The sequence below is a fragment of the Salminus brasiliensis genome, chromosome 19 (genome assembly GCF_030463535.1).
Source record: "Salminus brasiliensis chromosome 19, fSalBra1.hap2, whole genome shotgun sequence".
Taxonomy (NCBI): Eukaryota; Metazoa; Chordata; class Actinopteri; order Characiformes; family Bryconidae; genus Salminus; species Salminus brasiliensis.
In genome coordinates this window covers 23248300-23271458 of record NC_132896.1, presented here as the reverse complement: position 1 = coordinate 23271458, position 23159 = coordinate 23248300, and the positions used below count along the sequence as shown (strand labels likewise).

At 35.7% G+C, this 23159-nt stretch overlaps 1 protein-coding gene across 1 annotated transcript in view; it reads left to right on the top strand.

Moving 5' to 3' along the window:
- The window catches only part of il1rapl2 (interleukin 1 receptor accessory protein-like 2), a 244302-nt gene that overhangs the window by 15937 nt on the left and 205206 nt on the right, over positions 1–23159 (top strand). The window contains exon 2 of the mRNA XM_072663356.1: positions 17844–17942. Coding sequence (XP_072519457.1) covers positions 17861–17942 — 82 coding nt within the window. The 5' untranslated portion in view covers positions 17844–17860. The remainder of the gene's footprint in view (positions 1–17843; positions 17943–23159) is intronic.

Here is a 23159-nt window from a genome sequence, read left to right as displayed (position 1 = left end):
CTGAAGTACACATTCAAAACACACAGAAGTGATGTTTTCGGTTATTAATTCGAGAGGGAAAGCTAAATATTTATGAAAAGCATTGCTGAATATTTAATGAGTCGTATCAGCAGAAGTTGGAACCTTGCACTGCCTGAAGCTTAAGGCTACTCGCTCGTTAAGTCAATTCCAGCCGGCACAAAAACAAACTGTTTGCATTGTCTCTTACATGCTTACTCTGTCCCCTGTGATCAGGTGAAAGATTGTTTTGCATTACTGCAGCATGACTTTCAAGAACAGCAGTAATAATATTGTATTGGCTAAGATTTTCAAGTTTTAAGAATTTTTAAGCAATTTAGTTTGTGTATTTCTCCCATTGTATGCTGTGAGTGTTGTCTTTGTTCAAAGCTACATCAACTCCCTAAGAGACATGCTCATTGGACAGCTGCCTTAATAGCTATCAAATTCAATTATTGATTTTTACTCACATGCCTCATTCCGATGCACATCATTAGCTTGTGCAGCAGCTGCCTCTCTTTATCGCTGTACGTTGCAGTCAGTGAGTTATAGCACATCTTCTCCCCAAGTAATTTCCATGTTTGATCGGTCATATCCTGCTCCTGTTGCTTGGGATGTTTGGCAGATTTTTAATAACAGATCTAATGGTTAGAGGAGATGTGCTGGGGGAAGAGGAGGAAGTGGATTTGTAACTCTTCACATATTTCCAAACTATGTCAAATAATTAAGACTGGTTAAAGGTTGTATGTCTGTGTTGCACTTGTCAGTATGGTTGGCCAAATGGCTTGTTAGAACACTGCAAGGAAAACTTTCTTTGCAAGAGTCACCATTATAGGATTGGCTACAATGAAAACTTTCTTTGCGAGAGTCACTTTTTGCAAATAAGCTCTCCAACCAATCACAATGCTTTTAACTTACCAATCACAGTTCCACTTAATTGTTTCTGTGAAAGATCTTCAATAAAAAGCCATTTATAGTGCAGGCCATGCTTTAAATATAATGACAGTATTAGTGCTGTGGTCCTACTTCAAAAACCTTAAAGTGTTTTAGATACTCCTAACTTAAAAACAGCAGCACCAGCATTGCATTCCTAGTATCACAGCATTGCACTGATGACCATTAAGGCCTTTAAGTGTGAAGTCAATTCTACATTCTAAACTGAGTTTTGCTTCTCTATGTAACATTTAAAATATACCCTAAAATATAACTGGATTACAAGCATTTACCAGTGTGTAAAATAATACAAGCAGAACATCTTGTGTGTGATATGTTGAGCCACCATGATTACTCTTTCCCATGTGGACAGTATACACAAGCTCATTTGTGTTATGTGTTAATAATAAAATTAACATAATTAACATAACACTACTTTCCAGAATTCACAATCAGTGTTATGTATTATTTAACTTTGAAATAATAAAGGTTATGGAATAGTGGAGGTTTGTACAGCTCTATAAACTACACTGTAAGAAGAATTTGTTTTATCTGAAAACAAATGTTTTTCTTAAACGTACACTAAATAGAACCTTATAGTAAATATTAATCAGCCATCAATGATTTAATCACCAGTGCGCCTTAAGTGTTTTTTTTAGTACTTTTGGTAGGTACTGATCACTGCACACAAGACACATATTACAATACATGGAGATTTTATGAACCTGTCATCTAGCCATCACCATTCGGCCCTTGTCAAAGTGGCTCAGATTCTGCTTGCCCATTTTTCTGACTGTTTACTTGCTGTCTAATATATCTAATATATATAAAGAAGAAAATGTATTAAATGTGCCACATTTATGATATAAGAATAAGACTGTGTATATTACCAACTAACTTGGGCACCATGTCTATGGTTTGCCCTAGATGTTTTTTCAGCCAGGTGGTAGGCCCTTGCTACTCTAACCAGTTAGTGTTTTTAGTGTGAACACAGTGACCATAAAAAAGCCTAAAAACACAGTAAATAGATAAATCATGAACTATTTGAGTTTCATTTCATTTCAACATTTTCATTATGCACATCTGCTGCCATCTGTTGTGTTAGCATCAAGTGTATACATTCACATAGCCATGCCGTCTCCATAGACAAACATTGGCAGTAGAATGTGGTGTACAACTTAGTGACTTTTAAACATCTTTTCCACAAATCAGTTGAAATGTCTATTCTGCTAGATCTGCCCCAGTCAACTGTTAGTTCTATTATTGTGAAAGAATCTAGAAGCAACATCAGCTCAGTCACAAAGCAAAAGACCAAGCAAACTCACAGATGGTGGCTGAGTACTGACATACTTAGCTTGTGAAAAATTGCATTCCAACAACATCACAAAACTGACACATGAAATGGTTTTCTGTGACCATGCACACAATGTCAGTGCCCAATATCACTATGCACAATGCTAACATCAGCTAGAGAAGTGTGCAGCACACAGCCACTGGGTTCTGGAGCAGTGGAAATGTGTTCTCTGGAGTGATGAATCACACTTCTTTCTCTGGCAAGATCCAAAATTGTTTGATGTGGAGCAACTCCAGAGGTCTGCATACAGTCCAGACCTCAACCCTTCTGAACTTCTTTGGGTTAAATTGTAATGTTGATTTCGAGCCAGGGCTTATTTTCCAGAAATGCATTTTTTTTAATGAATGGGCACAAATCCCACAGACACATTCCAAAAATTTGTGGAAAACCTTCCTGAAAGGGTGGAGGTTGTTATGGCCAAAAGGATGGCCAACTCCATATTAATATCCATAATGTCAAATAACCTGTAGGTGGGATGTCAGGTATAAACATAATTGTGACCATTACAGTGTATGAGAAAATATTTTTATTCAAAATTGCACATATGCTGCTCACCGAATTCAACTAAACATGACTAAGCGGGGAGATGTTCTGCTTATCTAAAATGTTCAGTGAAACTACAAATTGTGGTCAGATATATTTTAAAAAGTCTATTCCAGCAGTATTCTATGTGTGCTTCTGTGTACTGTATTTCTGAATATCAGCACACGTCTAGTATAGTAATTTACCATATTTTGCTCAGTAATATTTGACCCTTTTTATCAATTAAAAGAAACCACCTTACCTTAATAGTTTAACAGATATTATTTGGACTATGTGGTATGTTAGTGTATACGGAGCTGGTATGAGTGTATCAGGCACATTTGCTGGGTTTTCTAAACACTTTGCATAGTATATAGTGGTGTGGGTTTACACAGTACATGATGGTCTAAAATTGTGCTTTAGATCTATTGTTGATCTGATGAAAGGGCAACTGTGTTTTTATGCTTGTCCCCAAGTTTCGCAGCCCGACTGTTTTACAGCCCTTTAATAGCACTGTAATGGTGATGTGTGGTTAGCAATTAGTTTCCCAGCTGAAGCAGGTGCTGCTGCATCCATTACAGGTCAGCCAGTGAGACAGCCCTTGCACAAAGCTCTCTTATCTTGTGTACTGCTGCTTAAAGGTAGGCTTGCTTCTATTGGAAGTAATACCATAACCTTTAATGTTTTCCTTCCATTTGTGGTGCCAGCAGTAAACTAAAATCCACATTTCCCTTCATTTGTGTATACCTTTTGAGATATCTTTACCAATGTTTCCAAAATTATAGTTCCAAAAACTATGTTTTGGACACTCTGCATTTACCAAAAGGCATGACCTCAGTGGTAATTGTTACTGGCTTCAATAACATTTAATCTACATTTTAATGCACTTTTATGCCACTATTGTTTCTAAAATCATTTAATGCAAAATACCATCTCCACTTTTCCTTTATTGAGCACTATCAGCTACCGATTGATTAGACAAACTTTCCTAGCTATGCTAAGGCTCTGAAGGACACCATAGGTAAAGGGACATCAGAATCAGAAACAGAATCTCTTAATTTCGCCAAGTATGTTACACATACAAGGAATTTTACACTGTGAGAGCAACACATAGTGACATGTAACAGACTGTTAACAAGTATTACACTAAGAGAGGAAAAAAAACCCTACAAAAAATAAATAAAATAAGAATAAGTTAATAAAAAGTACTAAAAGAGCTGTAAAAAATCTGTAATCTGAAATCTGTACTTGTACAGGTATGAATACTGCATATCCATATGTAGCCTGAGTAGACATGCTACCTCATGATATCAGTTATCTGCATTGGAATGCATTTGGTTGAAATATTTGTTAATAGTAATAAATATATAATTTAATTAAAAGACTAATACATTTCTGACCACATTGTCCAGGGGATAATGGGCATGTGTCAAGAGCACCAAAAGTGAACAGGTTTCTGCTAGGGCTGTTACCTTTGTCTATATTAGTAATTAAGCAATCTACATTGTTATAAATTGAATCATTATGATTATCAGATTTGTTATTGAATATTAAATATGAAAAGCCCTTTAAATTGTTCAAAATGCTTCATAAAAAAGATTAACTAGAAGGGCTAGTTGGTCAGCTAAATCTACCTCTGGTTGATATGTCATGGAAAATGAGAACATTGCAAATTTTCCTTTTGTATCAAGCAGCAAAAAAGATGTAGCATTTAAAGGAATTTGCCTTATCAAGAAATCAGGTTAAAGGAAGTAATTGTGATAGTTCTAATATACAGACTTACAGGCTTATCTAAGTTTATCCAAACTCTTAAACCCACCACAAAGCCTTCATGATGCTCTTGTGTGCCTTTAGTCATCTGTTAGTCATATCAGCTTGCTACGAAGGCTGTCTATGGGTCTGAAATGGCTGAATTGAGATGGCAGTAGTGGAAATGTGAGGGCGCGTCTCTATGGGCTTCTTTCAACCCTGGTGCAGTAGCAGATGGTGGGATGCTCGCTCTTGACCGCCAGTGCATTCACTGCAGCAGCAGGGAGTGATGGCTGAGAGATGGCTGAGATGATGGCTGCACTGCAAATCACCCCCACAGGACAAGCTCACAGAGACAGTAAACCACTGTCCTTTTCTCCAGCCCTGCTAGTAGCCCACGGCACGCCTCCATGTGATCTTGCACCAGCGAGTTTCGAGCAGCAGACTGCCTAAGGCAGACATGCGCTTACAGAGCCATCGTAAAATTCTTTGGAAATGCAAATAAATCATCAGTTTCAATTATACATTTTGACATGCCACGCTGGAAGGAAAAGTGGACTATTACAAATATTTAATCTTTTACCTAATTAGTGTTCAGCGGCACTGCAATTTAAAGCACTAATGAGCATTCACTGACATCGTTGCCCTGTTCGCTGTAGTTGACTGATGTATTCTCTTGGACGTGTAGACTGGAACAAAATTGTCTGCGATTCTAGACTAAGTGTTCAAGCAATGACTTTACTAGGCTTGAAATAGAGACAATCCTTAACATTATACCTCAATTTAGATTTCACTTATACCTGCACTCTCCTGGGGATTGTACCCACAGTAATTCTTACTGAGTAAAAACAGCTTGGCAACCCATCTCACTGAAGAGATCTCAAGCACTGTATCTGCAGGTGATTTATTTTGAAATAGGTCTAAATGTGAAAAGCCTTGCTTGCATTGGTGTGAATTGCAATAAAAGGCCTCTTTAAAATGGTAAGCATTCCTTTAGAGCAAGGGCAGAGATGATGAAGGAGCCACTGACTGCAGGCACCAGGGGATTCTGAGCATTGTTGTATAGAAACAGTGGAGGACTAAAATCTTGACTGCAAACTCAAGTGCTGCCAAGAACTTTGCCATTGCATATATATATATATATATATATATATATATATATATATATATATATATATATATATATTCTGGGGACAGTTTGAAAGGAGGAATCTTTTGAATGTTTCATGACTGTATACCTGGAAAGAGGGCTTAATAGGGTTTTGCCGGTTAACAGCACACACAAGCACTGTGAGAGGCGCTGACATGTGCACACACTGTAAAGGATGGAAGTACACTGAAGAAAAAATTAATAATGTTGTTTCATCCATATTGAATTTTATCACATTTTGGAGGCTGTAATAACCTCATATAAAAACCACAAAACACCATATAACAGCTTCAGATTTGAGTAGATATAAAAAATTATTACAATAATATATGATGCAAATTATTGTGCTTTCATCTTCTTTCACATGCCAGACTTTTTTTCCCTCTTTTGTTTAACAATTCCCTTTGAACAATCATTCTAAACTACAGTTAGTGGCATATATGATTTATTAAAAATCATTACATTATGTTTTGTTGTACTCCAGAAGACATTTACAGGCTGAAAAAAAATGCCTTGGTACATGCAAATGAAAGAAACTTTTTTTCTGCTTTGAGATTTGCTTTGTGGTACATTGTGGTACATCAGTATTTTTGGTGAAATAAAAGAAATTCTAAGAGTGAAGGGATCAATATTAATGAATAAGTAATATTAGAAACAAGCCAAGTTAAAATGTGAGCTATAAAGTAAGTCTCTGCGGTCACATGTAATACTTTGCCACTAAATTTAGATTATGCTTATGATTATCGTGATAATTCTAAAAATGATAATTGTTTGTCTCAATTTACATTGTTGTTCAAGCTGAGCTCTGATCCAACCTGGCCTGATGACGAATCAAACTATAACTATATATTTTTTTCTTCTTAGTAATAAAACACATGTAGTAAAGTATTTATTATTATTAAAATGCATCCTATTTTAAACGATGCATATATCTGCTTATTCAGCCTGCAGCAGGTTACCCTACCTACTCACACCGAAGTGTTTCATCCTTAGTCAGAATCACAACAAAGATAATTTATGTGCCATCAATCTTAAAAGCATAATAACAAAAACAACCTGGAAACTATAAGGAAAATGAGATTCGCAAAAATGAAATTAGCAAAAACTGCCAAAAAAATAATTCAATAAAGTTTAAGCAAATATAAAACCATTGTAAATTATGTTGCTGTCAATAGCAGTTTGGCAAAATACTGGGCCCAGTCACTAAGTTGTTTTTATATTTTTCTCTGTAACTTCAGTTAGCATCTAGAAGGATGAAGTTGTGGCAGCAATTAAGTTTCTGCTGTGGTCACTGTGATTTGTATGTACTCCTTTTGCTGGATTAATGTGTGTGTTGTGCTTAATGTGCTTTGGTCCTCATACCGGGCACATTCTTTATGAACATCTGGCAAAAACACACTGCAGTTAGAGGCGGGATATATACTGTGAGACAGTTAAAAAATATCAAACCAAAAACAATGTCCAAAACAAATTTAACATGAGATTGAATTTCTAAAGTTAAACAAAGTGCAAACGTACATTTTTAGACTGGAAGTGTGTCAAGACTGAAAATGTGCTGCTGTTGTGCATTTTGCAATACACTCCTATGTCAGTCAATGTAATCTATGTAATCAGTATATACATACAGCAGCTATGCACATAAAATATGTGCTAGTGTTGTGCTATGTTGTTAGTGAGGTGCTGTTTTCGAGTGTGGCACTAGAAGGAACTAGTGTTAAAACAAAAGTGTCACATTTGGCACAAGGTATGAGCATGATATGATATTCTATCCTTATCATGATGGATTACATCACAATATGCTTTTTTGGGTGATTAAGGATATAATCAGAAAAAAAGCGGCATCATGCAAGGTGCTTTTTGCTCCTGGGCTCCCTCTACAGTCGGGAAGTATTATTATTCATGCTTTGAGTCACCTCTTTAAAGGACATTCTTTATGCATGCATTTTTAGACAAGAACATACTGTACTGTATATACTGTAACTGAAAGTGAAAGAAGCTTATGTTACATTATTTTACACAAATACGAATTGCAAGCGTTATGCAGTGCTCACCATTATGCTGTCCTGCCCACTTCACCAAAGTTACAAAGTGTAGTTAGCAGCAAACAGTTAGCCAAGTCCCGAGATGCTACACTAGACAGTGTAGCATCCCAATGATTTTGAAGTTGATATCAAATACATAATGTTGCTTTAAACTACATTATGTCACAATACTAAGAGAGAACAACTAGTCCTATGAAATGATGCAGAAGAGAACATTAAATATCTTTTTTCTGTTCTCACTCTTTTGTTATAATGTTTTACTGGACAAAATAGATATAACATTAACTGTTGAGCAAGACAAATAAGAGTTTTAGCTCTGCAGCTTGTAAAAATCCAACAAGCAAGGGATAAACTTTCAGGGATTTAAACTTAAACAAGAGTTAACAACCAGAACCAACCCATATGAGGCAATATTAAGGCACTATATACCATTTCAATCCAATTTCAGTGAATGTTTCCACATGGTTTGCTCTCTGGTCTGTGTGCTGGAAAAGTCCATTGTTCATACTCTGCACTGGCTCTGCAAATAGGAAACACACAATGGTTTGAACTGAGAAACACAACACTGTTTCAGCCAATCAGAAACAGGGGGGCATTTGTGCTCATGCACAGAATGGTGGAAGGAGAGGGGCAGGGTAGACTGTGTATCTGGCACATGCTACATGTTGAACAATATGCATTGTCAAGAACAGATGGCAGAGAAACAACCAAAAACCAAAAGATCTGATGAACAAAAAGATCTTAGATCAGGCAAGGGCAAAGACACGTGTAAACAGTGGTAAGGCATTTGGACGGTGGAGGGTGCATTTGATTTGCTGTTGACTTCTTCAGAATCGTATCGTATCGTACCTTTAAGAAGCTACTTGAGCGTGTGTGTGGCAGAATTTACCCAATAAAGAATTTGCATACAAATAAATAACAAAATATTTATATTATTAAACCAGTTTGTCCCAACCTTGACATTTGTAAAGTTAGAAAAAACAACTTTTACAGACACAACACATAAAACATTTCAGACTCGAAAACAACACCTTATTTAAAGTAACATGCCAAATATTAGGAGACATCTAATTAACTAACAAAGCTAAGCAGTAACTCAAATGGCAGGTTAATATCAAACATCTATAAACAACTATAAATTGATTAACAATAAATGTATAAAAAGGGCTAACAGACACACATCCACAGTTCAGTTTATAATAGTAATTGTTTTTACTTGAATTAAAACAAATTTTGACTAGTTTTTGTTTTGTTTTTTGTTCTGTAACTTTGACTGCATTTTACTAATATTTGCTGATAATATTTTCATTTTCTGTCAGGTGGCACTCTGCACTGTTGCCTGTAGAAAAGCTGTTTGACTGAATCTGTTCTAATCTGCTTCCTCAGGTTCTGTTAATTATTCTAATCAGCGTCTAATTAATTAATTAATGCTGCTAATTAACCCATTGGCTAGGTTTTAACTGTGACATAGTCAATATGCCAGCTGCTGGGCTACATTAAAGCTACAAAAATTCAATGCAATACGTTTGTTTTCCAAGCAAGTCCCAGGTTACTGTGGTACAATTCGAGCAAATCAAGAACAAATCAAGTCAAGTCCATGCTATAAGTCAACGTATTCAAAATGATGATGCTCTAACTCCATTTTCTAATTTTTTGTCAGTTATGAAGAATTCTATGAGATCGTCAGAAAGAAGGTTGTAGATGAAGGTTAGTCTGGGAAGGGATTTTTAAAAATCTCAGAACAGTTAGAAATCAGCGGTTTCACTGTCCGCTAAATCATTTATTAGTGGAACAACTGCCAACATGGCCAGGCTAGGTCGTCCTAGCAAGTTCAGCCCAAGAGCAGACCACAAAATGCGTAAAGAATTTCAGATTGATTTTGAGGCTCTTCAATCTTCCCTACAATCATCTGTGAAATCTGATTTCTAGTAAACATTGTTGGTCACATATATTGAATGACCTGCTTCTCTGGTTAAACAGTAGCAGCAGCAGCGCTACACAGTAAAACAAAAAAAAGAGACCCTTTACAAAATACTTGATGCATTGCACCTGGCACGAGGGTGCGCACGTCACAAAAATGAAGCTCACTTGATTGCACCCTGCATATTTGCCCCACTCACTGCCCCTGCAATTCATTCACAGTAGACAAATTTGAATGAACACTTGCAGGGCTGGTACACCTCTACAGACATTTTTATGATCCATCTATGAGACACCATAGAAGTAGTGAAATGTCTGAAGTCTTGTTAAGGTGGTTGTGTGAAGTACAAAACACCTACTGCATGACTCTATGTTCATTATTATGCAGTATAATGCATTCATCATTTTGCATCATAAAACAGAGACAATACCTGTAAGTCATTGTAGTCATTAACCAGCAATTAAATGTGGTTCCTTGTGGTACTTTTTCTCACCTTTGCGCTTTTCAAATTTTTACAGAGTGTGTTCTTATAAGAAACTTCTGTCTCGCTTAAACATGAAAGCTGTGTTCACACACCTGATGAACACTGATGCAGGCTAATTATGAGAAAGTGTCCAAATTAATGTATTGATTCATATGTTTTACAGCAATTTAGTTCCCCCATAAATAATACAATGATAATAATAAGGGATTAAGGATCTATTTTGGTCACAGCCATAGTTTAGACCTGTGAGATTAAGACTGAAATAATAACCGACAGTGTATCTAGGACTCAATATATTACAAATATTACCAGCATGTCAGAAGCCCTACATATTAAAGACCAATTTAGTCTTATTAATATTAATCAATATTAATGTTAGTTTATGTTCATTATGTTGCTAATGTTCGCCTTGCCCATAATTTACATTAGCTAAAAGCCACAGTCACATACTTTTTTTGTGGATGAAGTTGGATGTATCATGATTGATGATCTGCAGACCTTGCTTATTACATTTTCTTTTTACTGCTGTAATCTTTGTACACTGGTCTCTGCTGGTCTGCCCCTTTCTGACGGGTTGCCACATTTGCATGCATTGGAACAGAAATCATCAAATCATGTTTCAACAAAGAATACTCCAAATTTCCAAAAACAGTTATTTTATGTCTGTATCATGTTATTTCATCTGTATCATGTCTAAATCAAGTTATTAATACCATGTCAAAGCCAAGTCAGGTCTTTTATCAGCGTTTTATCAGTGAAGAAAATCTTAAGTCTTTAAATTTACGTGATCATCTGAGGTGACCTGTACATTGTCATACATTGTTACTGACTTTTGGTTTGAATTTTTACACTGTTGCCAGAGGAATTCATGAAATGGTCTCCCGGAACTCTGTAAATGAATGTAAATGTAAATGTGCCTTTAGGATAAGGCCTAAAGATAGACAATCCCAGTCCCACAAATCCTTTCTGTCTAAGTCAAAAATACAGAGGAGAATCCCAAAGGAGGCTGCAGAGTGTATCCTGTGCAAGAGGTCACCTTTTATGCAGTCAGAAAAGCTAGACTAACATACTGCTCTTTCAGTCGGGTATTGAACAGGGCAGGCTGTGTATCACAAAGGATGAAAGGGAATTAGAGTGGTGTACAAAAGTCTGCATGCTTTGGTTGGGTTAAGGTGGTGCCCTCAGATTCTCTGCTGGCTACTCAACTAAACACAGTTAGAAGGAAAGGAACAGAAACTGCACATTGCGTTTGGCTGCTAAAAGTGCTATACTTGTAAGAATTCTTGTGGATACACCTTCTAGGTGTGTAGTTAAAAGTTATATATCCTGTGTTGATGCACAGTTTGGGTTGTCATGACTGGCAAGTGGTCTAACTTGAATCTGACAAAAGTAATAATAAATAAAAATGCTATGAAAATGAAGTCAGACATTGCTTTTCAACCATGCTTCAACAGAATTATTTTTAAAAATAAACTCATGAAACAGGCCTGGACAGAAATGATGGTACCCTTAACTTAATGTTTTCCTGCAACTGTCAATTAGACTTCTGCACCTCTCACTAGGTATTTTGACCTGCTCCAGTTGTCCTTCCAAATATGCTCAATAGGATTTAGGTCAGGGCTCATAGAAGGCCACTTCAGAATAGTCCAATGTCCTATGTTAGCCATAATAGTCCTCTTAGCCATTCTTGGGTGTTTTTAGCTGTGTGTTTTGGGTCATTTTGGGTACCATCATTTTTGTCCAGGCCTGTTTAATGAGTTTACTTTTTAAAATAATTCTGTTAAAACATGGTTTAAAATCAATGTCAGATTTGTATGTGTTCATTTTCATAGAATTTTTATTTATTATTACTTTTGTCAGATTCAAGTTGTTTCTGTGACCATTGTGGGTTTTTTTTCATTAACTGAGCGGTACCAACAATTTTGTCCTTGTGTGTAAATCCTGATAATCCTTAAAAAGAACAGCATGTACCAGTTGAGTAACTGCACATTTGAAACATTTCAGAGCTATGAAACAATAAAAATCACCACAATGCAGTCAGCAAGTATGGCAGCATAATCTTGCTAAGTATGACCAAACAGCTTTTTATTTGGTGTTCAAAATTCATATTTATTTACAAGAACTTGTTTTGGCCTTAAAACAAGCTGTTTAAACTTAACAACACCACATGGAAAGAAAAAGTGCTTTAAGTTCCATTAAATGTCTGTTTAATGGTAATAACTATTTAAGATACTGTATCGGTATCGGTGCAACACTACTTTCAAGAGTTAATTGCTGTTAAAATGTTGTCTATATAAAGTGACATTTTAACTATTAGGAGAACCCACATCAGTTTCATACAAGAAACCACCCATCAGAGAGGTAGAGTATTTTCTGCGTTATTTTTTGGACCCGTCTCTCATAAGTGGGAGTATCTTTTCTACATACTTTTTCTATATTCACACAGCTGGTTTAGTGGTCAAACTCCGATTGTCTCTCTGATGAATCTGATGTTTTTTAGGATGTTCGTACAGTCTATTTATTGAGACCTATATCATACATATTCAGCCCTTCCTTGGTTTATATCCTCCCCAATTTTAGATTACCAATTACCCAACCCATTTGTTGATACATATGTAATGCTCCTGTAACTGGGAGGGTGGGGACTGACACATGCCTCCTTCAACACAACTGGCCACTGCCTCTTTTCGAACTGCCACCAATGTAATGTCACCAGGCAGCCAACATGCTCAGAAGAAAGTGCAGAGTACGACCCCTGAGCAATCAATCAGCATCACACTAAAGTGATGTGAGGAGCGAGAACTATCTACCCACCCGGAGAAAGCAAAACCAACTGTGCTTTTTTGGACTTTGTCTGCAGATTTCCTGCATTTCCTTTCTACACTGCAACCACATCCATCTGTGATCGCATTTGCCTAAAAAAAGGCCTTCAAAATATGTTTCTTCCCTCACTTATGTCAGTCCATTTTCTCTTCACCATGTGTTGGATTGATCCAATGTTGGATTGATACAGAAGTTGCAAATTCTGATCTGGCTGTTGAGATATCCACATATTGCATATGTATCAGATTTTATCATCACATACGAAAGTGTCCCAAATCGGAATTGAAAATGTCTCATTCAGTTGTTGTTTTTTGCCATGTGTGAATGTAGCCTTAGAGGTGTGACACATATGTGCACATGGCTGTACCAGGTTACAGGAGCACACTTTACACAGAAAAGAGGTTCTTCTGGTTTAAAATGTAAGGAAATGTGTGAGTACCACAACACTAGCCTGCCATTTTGCAGTGTGCTGGGAAAGGTGAACCATACAAATTATATCTGAAGAACAATCAACCTATTGTCAAAATGCAGTACACTGGCAGGACAAGTTAATGCCTGTGAATGACAACATTGTGCAACTGTGCTGCTAAATAATGGACCTGTGAGAAAGGTGGATCTCATAAAGTGGCTGGAGAGTGTCAGTAGAAGTAGATGTTTCTATTGAAGTAAATGAGTGTTGCTTTGTTGTATTTACACCATTTAAAAAAAAAACAATTCTGCACAGTTGTTACTAAGTAGTCCTTTGATCTGCAGAATTATGTCGGATTTGGCTGTTCAGTATGAAGATTTGAATCTTTGTTCCTTTTTCATATAGACAATGTATGTGGCACTCAGAAAATCTATGGTTTCATCCTGTTTTTGAAACGCAAACTGACTTAAAACTTACTCTTATCTGGGACTTTCAGGGGGCAGTCTTATAAATATCCCCTCTCTGTTTTGATATAAAAAAAATGTGGAGTGTCATTTCAGACTATGGTTTTACTCCTCTAAAATGTGAAATGAAGTCTTTTTCAAAGACTTGGAAATGTCAAATAGTTTCTTGGTCCCTTGTGAGTTCTTCTTCTGTATGAAAGCGTGTAAACTTACTGGCACCTGTGACTTTTTCTCTGTCTCAAGTAATCATTTTCCAAGAAAGTATCTCATAGTCAGCCACAATGTTTTCTAAGCATAATAGTAGACTACACTAAAGAAAAGTAATTTTGGATGAAATTCAGCTTTTATCATTGGCAGTTAGTTTGCATATTCTATTAACGCTACCATGCTGTATTCAAAAGCATATTCACTTTTAATCAGATACACACTGTGAGTGAACATGTTATACCTCTGTAGAACAAATTGGGAAGTGAACTCTGATTTTTTTTTTTACCAAGAATACTAATTCACATTACACACATACAAAAAAAACGGGTCTAGGCTTGGACAGTGTTTGAGCGGTATGATGCAGCTTCCATTTGCTGAGATATTTAGACACATAGATAATATTTAGTAGCTTTTTCCTATCTCTCCTATCTTTTCTATCTTTTCCTATCATGCCTAAGACTTTGTCTGAAATTAGAATTAGAATGCTGTTTAGTATTTTTGTCAAATATTCCCTTCTGATTCACGTGTTTGCCCAGGGTACTTGAATTTGAGGGGTCATTTTATACAAAGAATGGGAACTTTTCAGTGATTCACAGTAGAGGTCAACACTTGAGTCAATTGCATCCTCATTAAGGCTTATTAGTCATCTTTGTCAACTAGAAGATTTTATAGCACATATAAAATAATACATATGAATACATGAATACATATCCAAAGAGCACTGAAATGATTGTCAAAGTCTTTTTTAAAATTAAATAATCAAGTTGAATTATGTCCCACTGCAAATCCTGTTGTGTTTCTAAATGCATAAAATCACAATCAGATATTTTCAAAACATTTAGTTTCAAAAGTGCTAAATTATATTGTGCAAGGATTAAACATTCGTCAAAATGAGAGTTAATTGCTAGGAAACGTGACTATTAACTGTTTTTATCCCCTTAAAGGGAAAGGAACAATGATGAGTTATTTTTGTCATCATTCATTTTGGTTGACTTGAATCATAGATCATGTGAGGGGCACACTGTGCTTATCTGTCTTCTTACATGGTGTGTCAAGGGACTTGCTAAAGTTAAGGGTTTTATGACAACACAAAAGGAATATAAAGCACTCGTTTGATTTTCATACAATAGCAGAAACAATTACTGTCTTACTTTGTGTCTATTTACAGAATGCTAAAGAAGATTCTGCAAAATTAATATATTTATTAACACAAACTAATCTATAAAAGAATTGTGGAACACTTAAAATGCACTATAATATATATTAAACATGTTAATGTGAAGTAAATAATTATGGCAATGATTGCTGACTAATAAAGGCATCATTGAGTCCTTCTTGGATGGTATTTGTGTGCCTGCTGAGAGTGCTTGGGTAGCGGTGAGTCAGGGCTTTCTGTGGTGAGCTATGTGTTTTTTCATCTGCCTCATGCATTTTAGATGAACTACTTTTGCACTCAGTGTTTGAAAAATGTTTGAGTGTATTTGTGAGAGAATGCATGTGCTTTTTAGACTAAGTGTGTGTTTTTCAGAGATTGTAGCCCTGAAGTCATTGGCTTTTTGTGCGTAATTCCATCTCTAGTTTGTTGCAAGGCTTGAGGCCAGGCTTAAAAGCAGTCTCCACAACCTAGGAAGTCATAGTTTATATTCTCATAAGGATTGAGTTAAAAAGCCCATTAGCCTGTTAGAAAATGTATTTTTATTAGTTCATCACTTTTTGAAAAGCTTTTTCTTTCATAGTGCTTCCTCTTGGACAAGTACATTTACACCTTGTGGGTGTCTAGTTAAAGACTACAGCTCATCTTTTTCAATGCACAATTTGTGTTCATTCTCTAGCCTTTCTTTAATGATCAGTTACTGACCACAGGACCACTATTGGCTGGTTATTTCTGGTTGGTTGGACTATTCTTATCCTAGCAGTGTCTTTGTTGCAAACTGCTGACATGCAGAAAACACTTTCCAATCCTTATCCTGCACAATCACCATCAGGTGATTTTTTATTACTGATAAACTGTTTTTTTTTTTTTACCAGTAGACACATTCTTTTTAATTGCTTTGCTGAGAATGGAAAAATATATTTTCCTTAATGGATAGGGTAAAGGTGATAAACTGTGCTGCAATGGAAGCTACTGTGCTGCAATGGAAGCTACCCCCACCAATTGTATACCTATTTTATGTGCAACCACAATTTAATCATGTTTTTTTCGATATTTGTATATCTGACAAAATGGCCAATTAACAGTTCATTTTATAAATAGGAAACACCTTACTATGGTAGAAGCATGATGAATATATGAAAAAAACAACTAGTTTCTGTATATGGAAAACCAATAATTTTGTTTTTTTCTGTATGATAGCTGAGAAGTAGTTATAACTATTGCTTTTCTTTATTTGTGTATGGTGCATTGTGTGTCACACTTCACAAACCGATGGCAGCCTTGTTTGATGACTGGGAGATTTAATTTATATTGCTAGCCAGGGCATTAATATTGAAAGTCAGTGAGGATTGGAGATTGTTTTTTTGGAAATTTTAAGGTTTTTCTTTTTGTATACTGGGCAGTCATTTAATTCATGCATTTAATGAACCCAGATTAAAACTAAGACTGTTACTTTTAATTATGTTGTTCATATCTGAAAGCCTCAATCACTTAATGAATGCAACAAACTTCTCAGTATCTACTATCTAAAGTGAGTCAATGCACACACTTTAAAAAATACTGTCTTCAATTCATTTCAAAGATATTTTTGACAGTAAACTGAAAATGAGGTGGTAAAATGTGGTACAAGCTGTACAAGAGGCACCCTAAATCACTTCTGCTCACCTCTTAGGGCTTCACCAATATGAAGTGTGCAGAGCCAGTCTTTTGAAAATGATGTATAAAGCTATTTATGTGAGAAATATATATATATATATATATATATATATATATATATATATAATATATAAATTTATTTGTAAAAAAAAAAAAAAAACAAGTTCGTAAATGAGTATGCAAGTTTGTAAACGTAACTTTTTTTTAGAGCTGTCCAGTTGCCATCCAGTCAGTTCTACTTTCAATTAAATGAGTTGCGTTGCTGGTAGAATTGAACAAATCTTATTTTTACAATGGCCAAAAAGTAACAACCCCACCACAAGACAATATTTTAATGCTAGTTAAATGCGTTTAAATTTGGTGCTAGTTAAATGCGTTTAAATTATGCTCCATTTAACACATTTAACTATAGACTAGGTGAAACATGTTTTCCTTGTACAATTGTGCGCATAGCGTCCCATGGCGTATATAACATGGTTTGATAATGGTACGAATACATCAACTTACATTTAGTTATTTAATCTTTCTACTGTTAAACTACTATATGTACGTTTATTTCTTTTTTAAAAAAGCATAACAACTTATTGTAATGGTTTCTCTGACACTACAGTTGCAATAAAAAAAATTGTTTGTTTGTTAATGTTAATTATTGTTGTATGTAATCTTATACTGACAGCAGCAGGTTTGTTAGGTTTGTTATGTTTATTTCTATGACTCTGTATATTTCTACTCCAGTATATGTTTTGTTATCTACCTTGGTTGATAAAATGGAAACAAAAGGGAAAAGATCAATCTTCGAGATGGAAGTGAAATGCCAGTTCTAAGCTTAGTATCTTTCAATCTATTCAAAAGAAATCAGAACAGAGGTAAATTCTTGGGGCTGTGGCATTTCAAAAAGAGAATGTGTTAAAAGGAGATCAGGCTCCATCATATGACTCTCTCTCCTTACTCTGGTCTTCTGTCTTTCTGTTTCTTGCAGCTATACAAGACCAAAAGATGAAGCCTGCAGCATTCATGTTTCTTCTTATCAGTTCTGCTGCCTGTGTCAATCTAAAATACATTTCCAAGAGGAACTCAGGTATGTCAGTAAATCTATGCCAATTACAGACCCATGCTAAATGATTGCAGTCTTTATATAACCTGGGTAATTGTTTTATATTGTGCTGCTGGTTCCTTGGTATGGTGCTTACCCTCACACATTCCATATTGAAAATGAGCAAGGGTTGACCTTTAGATGTCCAACATTTTTACTGTTGTTTTTTTATACTAATTAAATATAATTATACACTTGTTCAAGATTTTTTAAAACAATCTCAAAAAAGATAAAAAAAAATAATTTAATATGTAATGCAAATGTCATTTGAAATGTTCACAAATCAAACACTGTACACATAACTTCTCATGTAAATGAAAACATAATTCAATGAGCAATATTGTTATTGCTTTTTTAATTCTTACTTATATTGTGTATATAGTGCAAATTATTTATCTACATTTTTGTAACTGAGTGTCTTGCTATCCCTTTCTGCTGTGACACTGAGAATTTCCCCACTGCGGGACTAAAAAAGGATTATCGTATCTTATCTTATCTTATCTTAATAGATATTTTGTTCACAATCTGCAATTTCCACCTCATTTACATATTTGCTTTAATAAGTTACAAATGACAAATATGTGTTATCAAAATTCTTAGAAACCTAGATACTTCTGTGATCACTGGTGACATCTAAGGGTTTCTCTGCAAATGCAGAACTTCTTGATTTTAAGCTGATTTTAGAGATTTGTGTAAGAATGTTGAGGTTATAGTGACTTTGCTATGGAAGCCCTGTCAGTGATGGACAAGAATAATATTATTTCAAACAGAGCTATTATTCTGTACTAATTATTTCCAGAAATTAATTGAAGCTGTATCTTACTGACTTTTTTATATATATATATATATATCTCAAAGCCTTCCACAGGATCGCATAATCCAGCTGGGCTTTGGAAACTCATCAATGTTTTTCTCTGCCTCTCGCATTGTGTGTGTTTGTGTGTGGGTGAGGGTGTGTGGTGAGCAATTATGTTATCAGCACCAAACGGGCTTTCATGTAGGCGGTGAAAACATAGAGGCAATCTTGTCTGTCAGTTTTCTTGCCCAGTATGAGATTTAAATGTTTGCCATGACATTTTTTCTACAGTACAAAAAGATCATAATTGGCCAATGAATATTACTCTATCAGTGCTGATATTTTAAGCTATAAGCATGAAAAGCAAAACAAAGTTATTTGATACTGCGGTTGAGTTGTGCATTCGCCTTCTTTATTAGTCAGCCAGTACATACTTATTTACCAATATATTTGTGTCTATTTTAATTCCTTTTTAAGGGGACCATAGCTGTTAAGACTGTAAATCATAATGTTAAGTATGATGTATAAACAAATAACAATGCATTTTTATTGTAAAAAAGAAAACATGGCACATATTAAAATTTCTTTCTCGTTAGTCAGTTTTGTTGCACTGTGATGATGTCATATGGTCGCATTGGACTGGAGTCCTAAGGAAAATAGGATAATCAGTAAATATTTTCTCTTGGAATGTGGAGATGATGCAGCTGATAATGTTTTGATTGCATGTGCGTTTCACAATAAAAGCAGTGTTATTTTTATGCATTATTTATTGACAGAAAGCTAGTTACGCTGTTTCTGATTATATTTGTTTAAAGGTTTTTCAATAGAAAAAATGGGAAAATTATCAAATATTTGTTTCTTATGTGTATTGTCTGTGGTGATAGATGTTGGGGTTCTTGGCCTTTAAAAGGAAAGAAAAGTACCTGGACCTCTTCCTTCTTTTATAAACAATGTGCTGCAATTTGGATATATGCATAATCATGGGATCTAGTCCAACATTCTGTTCCAGTGTGTTGTAGGAATCTTTTAGTTCAACCTTTTCCCCTAGGCCTGATCCTAGTTGCATTAGTACAGGAACTGGTCCAATATTGTAGTTTTTGTAGATGTACTGCAAAGAAATACATTTAAAGTACATTAAACATGTCTAGTTTAGAAAGGGCTGTATCTAGTTGTGTACCCATATAGTAACTTAGGGTATTAGCTGGATTTGTATATGAGAAAAGGTAATGTGATTTGTAAAACTCACTGCTGTTGCTCCCTGTGGTAAATATTACAAAACGGACGTTTTGTCACGAAAGCAGCATTAGTTTTTTCTCGTAGGGAAATTCAGCTTTGACTTGATTTCTATGGATGTGGATTCTCCTTCTTTTGTTGATTAAAATCCCTCTTAATTCCATTTTAACATCTGAACTTCAGTTCGCAATCCCCCCCTCTTTACTCAGACCATTAGAAAAAATGGGAACATTTGCAAACGATGGTTCTTTCCCAAAAAATTAATACTGGTTTCTGTCATTAGCTCAAACCAGCATTAGAACGGTCCAGACATTTAAAATAAAATCTTGTGATGGATTTGTACATTCACCTCAATGTATTGCTGGGGAGTCAATTCCTCAACTCCAAAACACCTGGAATGCGCAGTTGACTCTTGGCCAGTGACTCAAAGTGCGTCAAAGTCAAAGTGCAGACAATACAGAAAAGTGAAGACAGAAGAGTTTGAATAGCATGAGATTTATTGTTTTCCAGCTTTGTCCCTCACTAGCCACTGTAAGCACAAAGTCCGCTCACATAGATGATTTTGTATGTTTGAATCTATATTTAATCAGTGTCGCTGACATTGTCGAGGAGATGACTTCATTGAGTCATGCGGCAGGGTCTAATTATATTATTTTTATTTTTGACGCTACTGCATCAATCTCCGACCTTGGCCTGCATCGTTATCTCAGCGACTGCCAGCCTCTCCCAGCATTGCAGCACCATTGACTGTTGATCTCGCCGAGCTACTGTGGGGTTGACATTGCTATTGTGACATTAGCATGATTACCACGCTGGCCACTGGCCTTACCAGCATTGCTAACACAACGTTCATCACAAGCCATGTTCATGAGGTTCTGGGCCCTTCACATTCACAAACTAGTAAATATGTGGCCTGCATCTTAAGGCTCTGAGGGCAAGGCTTAAATCTTTTACAAGGAGGGATCACATGATAGAATAGATGTCATTTTTTGCCACAGCTTTTTCAAAATAAAGAGCATATATTTTGGCCCCAAACTCCCCATTGTTGAAATGCTATTGGCGTTTTTATGCAGCCGATGCTGATCTGGCAAAAGGCCAGGCTTGCCTGGTTTTCTTGTTTTTTAATAGTACAGCGAAACAAAAGCAATAACTTGACTTCTAAGGCGTAATATAAAATAGCATAAAAATTTGCCTTTTTTCCATCTTCTTTGTGTCAAATATTTAAAAATGTAAGACATACTACTGCTGAATTGCTTGAATTAAGAGTGGCTTGAGGCAACAAACGTTTTATCGCTTATGCAGGGGGAAAAATGCTGGAGTGCCATTTATCAGCTATATGATCTGTGGCATTCAGATAAAACCTTATCAGAATTTTGAACTGGGATAATCTAATTATATTGTTTGGCAGTGCCTGTTAAGATCTCACCCCTGTCCTTCTTCATCTAACCACCTAAAGACAGTGCCCTCCTCAGATAATGCTCGTCTTTCACCTTTTGAGCTCTGTCTTTCCATTGAGAGAAGGTTAGTGGAAAGCAAATGCAGGCTTTAGTATCTCTCTGATCTTGAAGAGACAGGACACTCAAGTCGCTCAGTTAATGCTTTAAAGTGTAATAGAACACTGTGTGCCTGAAGCATCCTGAGCAAATTTCTGAGAGAGAGAGAGAGAGAGAGAATTCCATTGTGGCACTCGAGAGGGCTGAATACAGCCACTAAAATCCTCATCCTCTGGATTCTGAGACAATGCTTACGGGATAGAGGCACATGAGTTAGGCTGTGCAGGATTTTTTATGCTGGAGCAAGCACTGGCTTTCTACTTCTTGTCTTAAAATAACATTCTAATATATTCTAATGTTCTAATATATAAAAATGCTTTTGTTAATCATAATAATAACTAGCTTTTTAATGTTAACGCCACGCTTAAAGGGATGCTCTACATGTCCCTGTCCCAAAAAAAGAAGAAACCACCACATCAAAATACAATTTAGAACATGTCAATAAGCTTCTATAATAATTGTGTTTTGAGTCAACAGGTTTCCTGTTCTGTTTTACATAAATAGAAACATCAAAACTTTGGCTCTAGTAATTGACCATATGCTGCGGATGTAACAGATAATGAATAAGTTGCAAAATAATGAGGCATTCCATAAAAAGGCAACTATAAATGAATTGCTTCTATTTGCTTTAAGCAATTAAAAAAACTTAAACATAAAAAATATATATCCTGTCTGAACAACGAAAGGCCTGCAGAATAGCTGAGGAGATAGGATGTTGAAATACTCCCAATGTAACAAAATTCATGTTTTATTAACGTATGCTCATTTACAGAATTAAACACTTGCTTCCAGCCTCATGGAAGCAAAACCCCATTTAGTAAGCACTTATAAAGTATGCAAATTATACAAAGTAAAGTGCCACCCTCAGCAACTGACCTTGTGTTGGGCAAACACCTATGAATTTTTTCCAGTTTCCAGTTTTAGTTTGTAAGGTTAGAGCCCTTACTGATTTCAGCAATGAGGCAACATACAATTATTATATGGAGGATTCAGAAGATTAAGCTCTATGTTTTCAATTCTTCTTTGAGTACACAGCAGACAGGTTGTGTGTAACCAGTGGAATGACCTAATAGGTTGTCTTTTTAAACTGGAATCAACCTATCGACATTTCTGTGTGAGATAATGTTGGAAAAAGTAATTGCCTCTTAAATCATTAAACTGTTGTGCCACTCTTGGCAGAAACAACTTAAATTAAACATTTGTGATAACTTGCAATAGGTCATTTAAATTGTCATGGAGAAATTATTGTTTTAATTCAAATCTTCGAAGTTCCACCTTTGACTCTTCAGTCCACAGAATATTCTCCCAAAGGTCTTTGGGGTTATGGGGATATTTTGGGGCAAATGTGAGACAAGCCTTTGTGAATTTTATTGTATATGGTAATGGTATTACTTATTGTGGAATTACGTATGTTAACATTAACTAAGGCAAGTGATAACTGCAATTATTTAGATTTTCTTCAGGTGGGCTCTTTTGTGACCTCCTGGATGAGTTGTTAGTGTGCTATTGGTGAAATTTTGGTAGGCCGGTGACTAGGAAGGTTCACTACTATTTTTTCCATTTGTGGATAATAACTGTGCTTTGCTGGAGTCCCAGAGAATCAGCAATGGCTTTAGAACT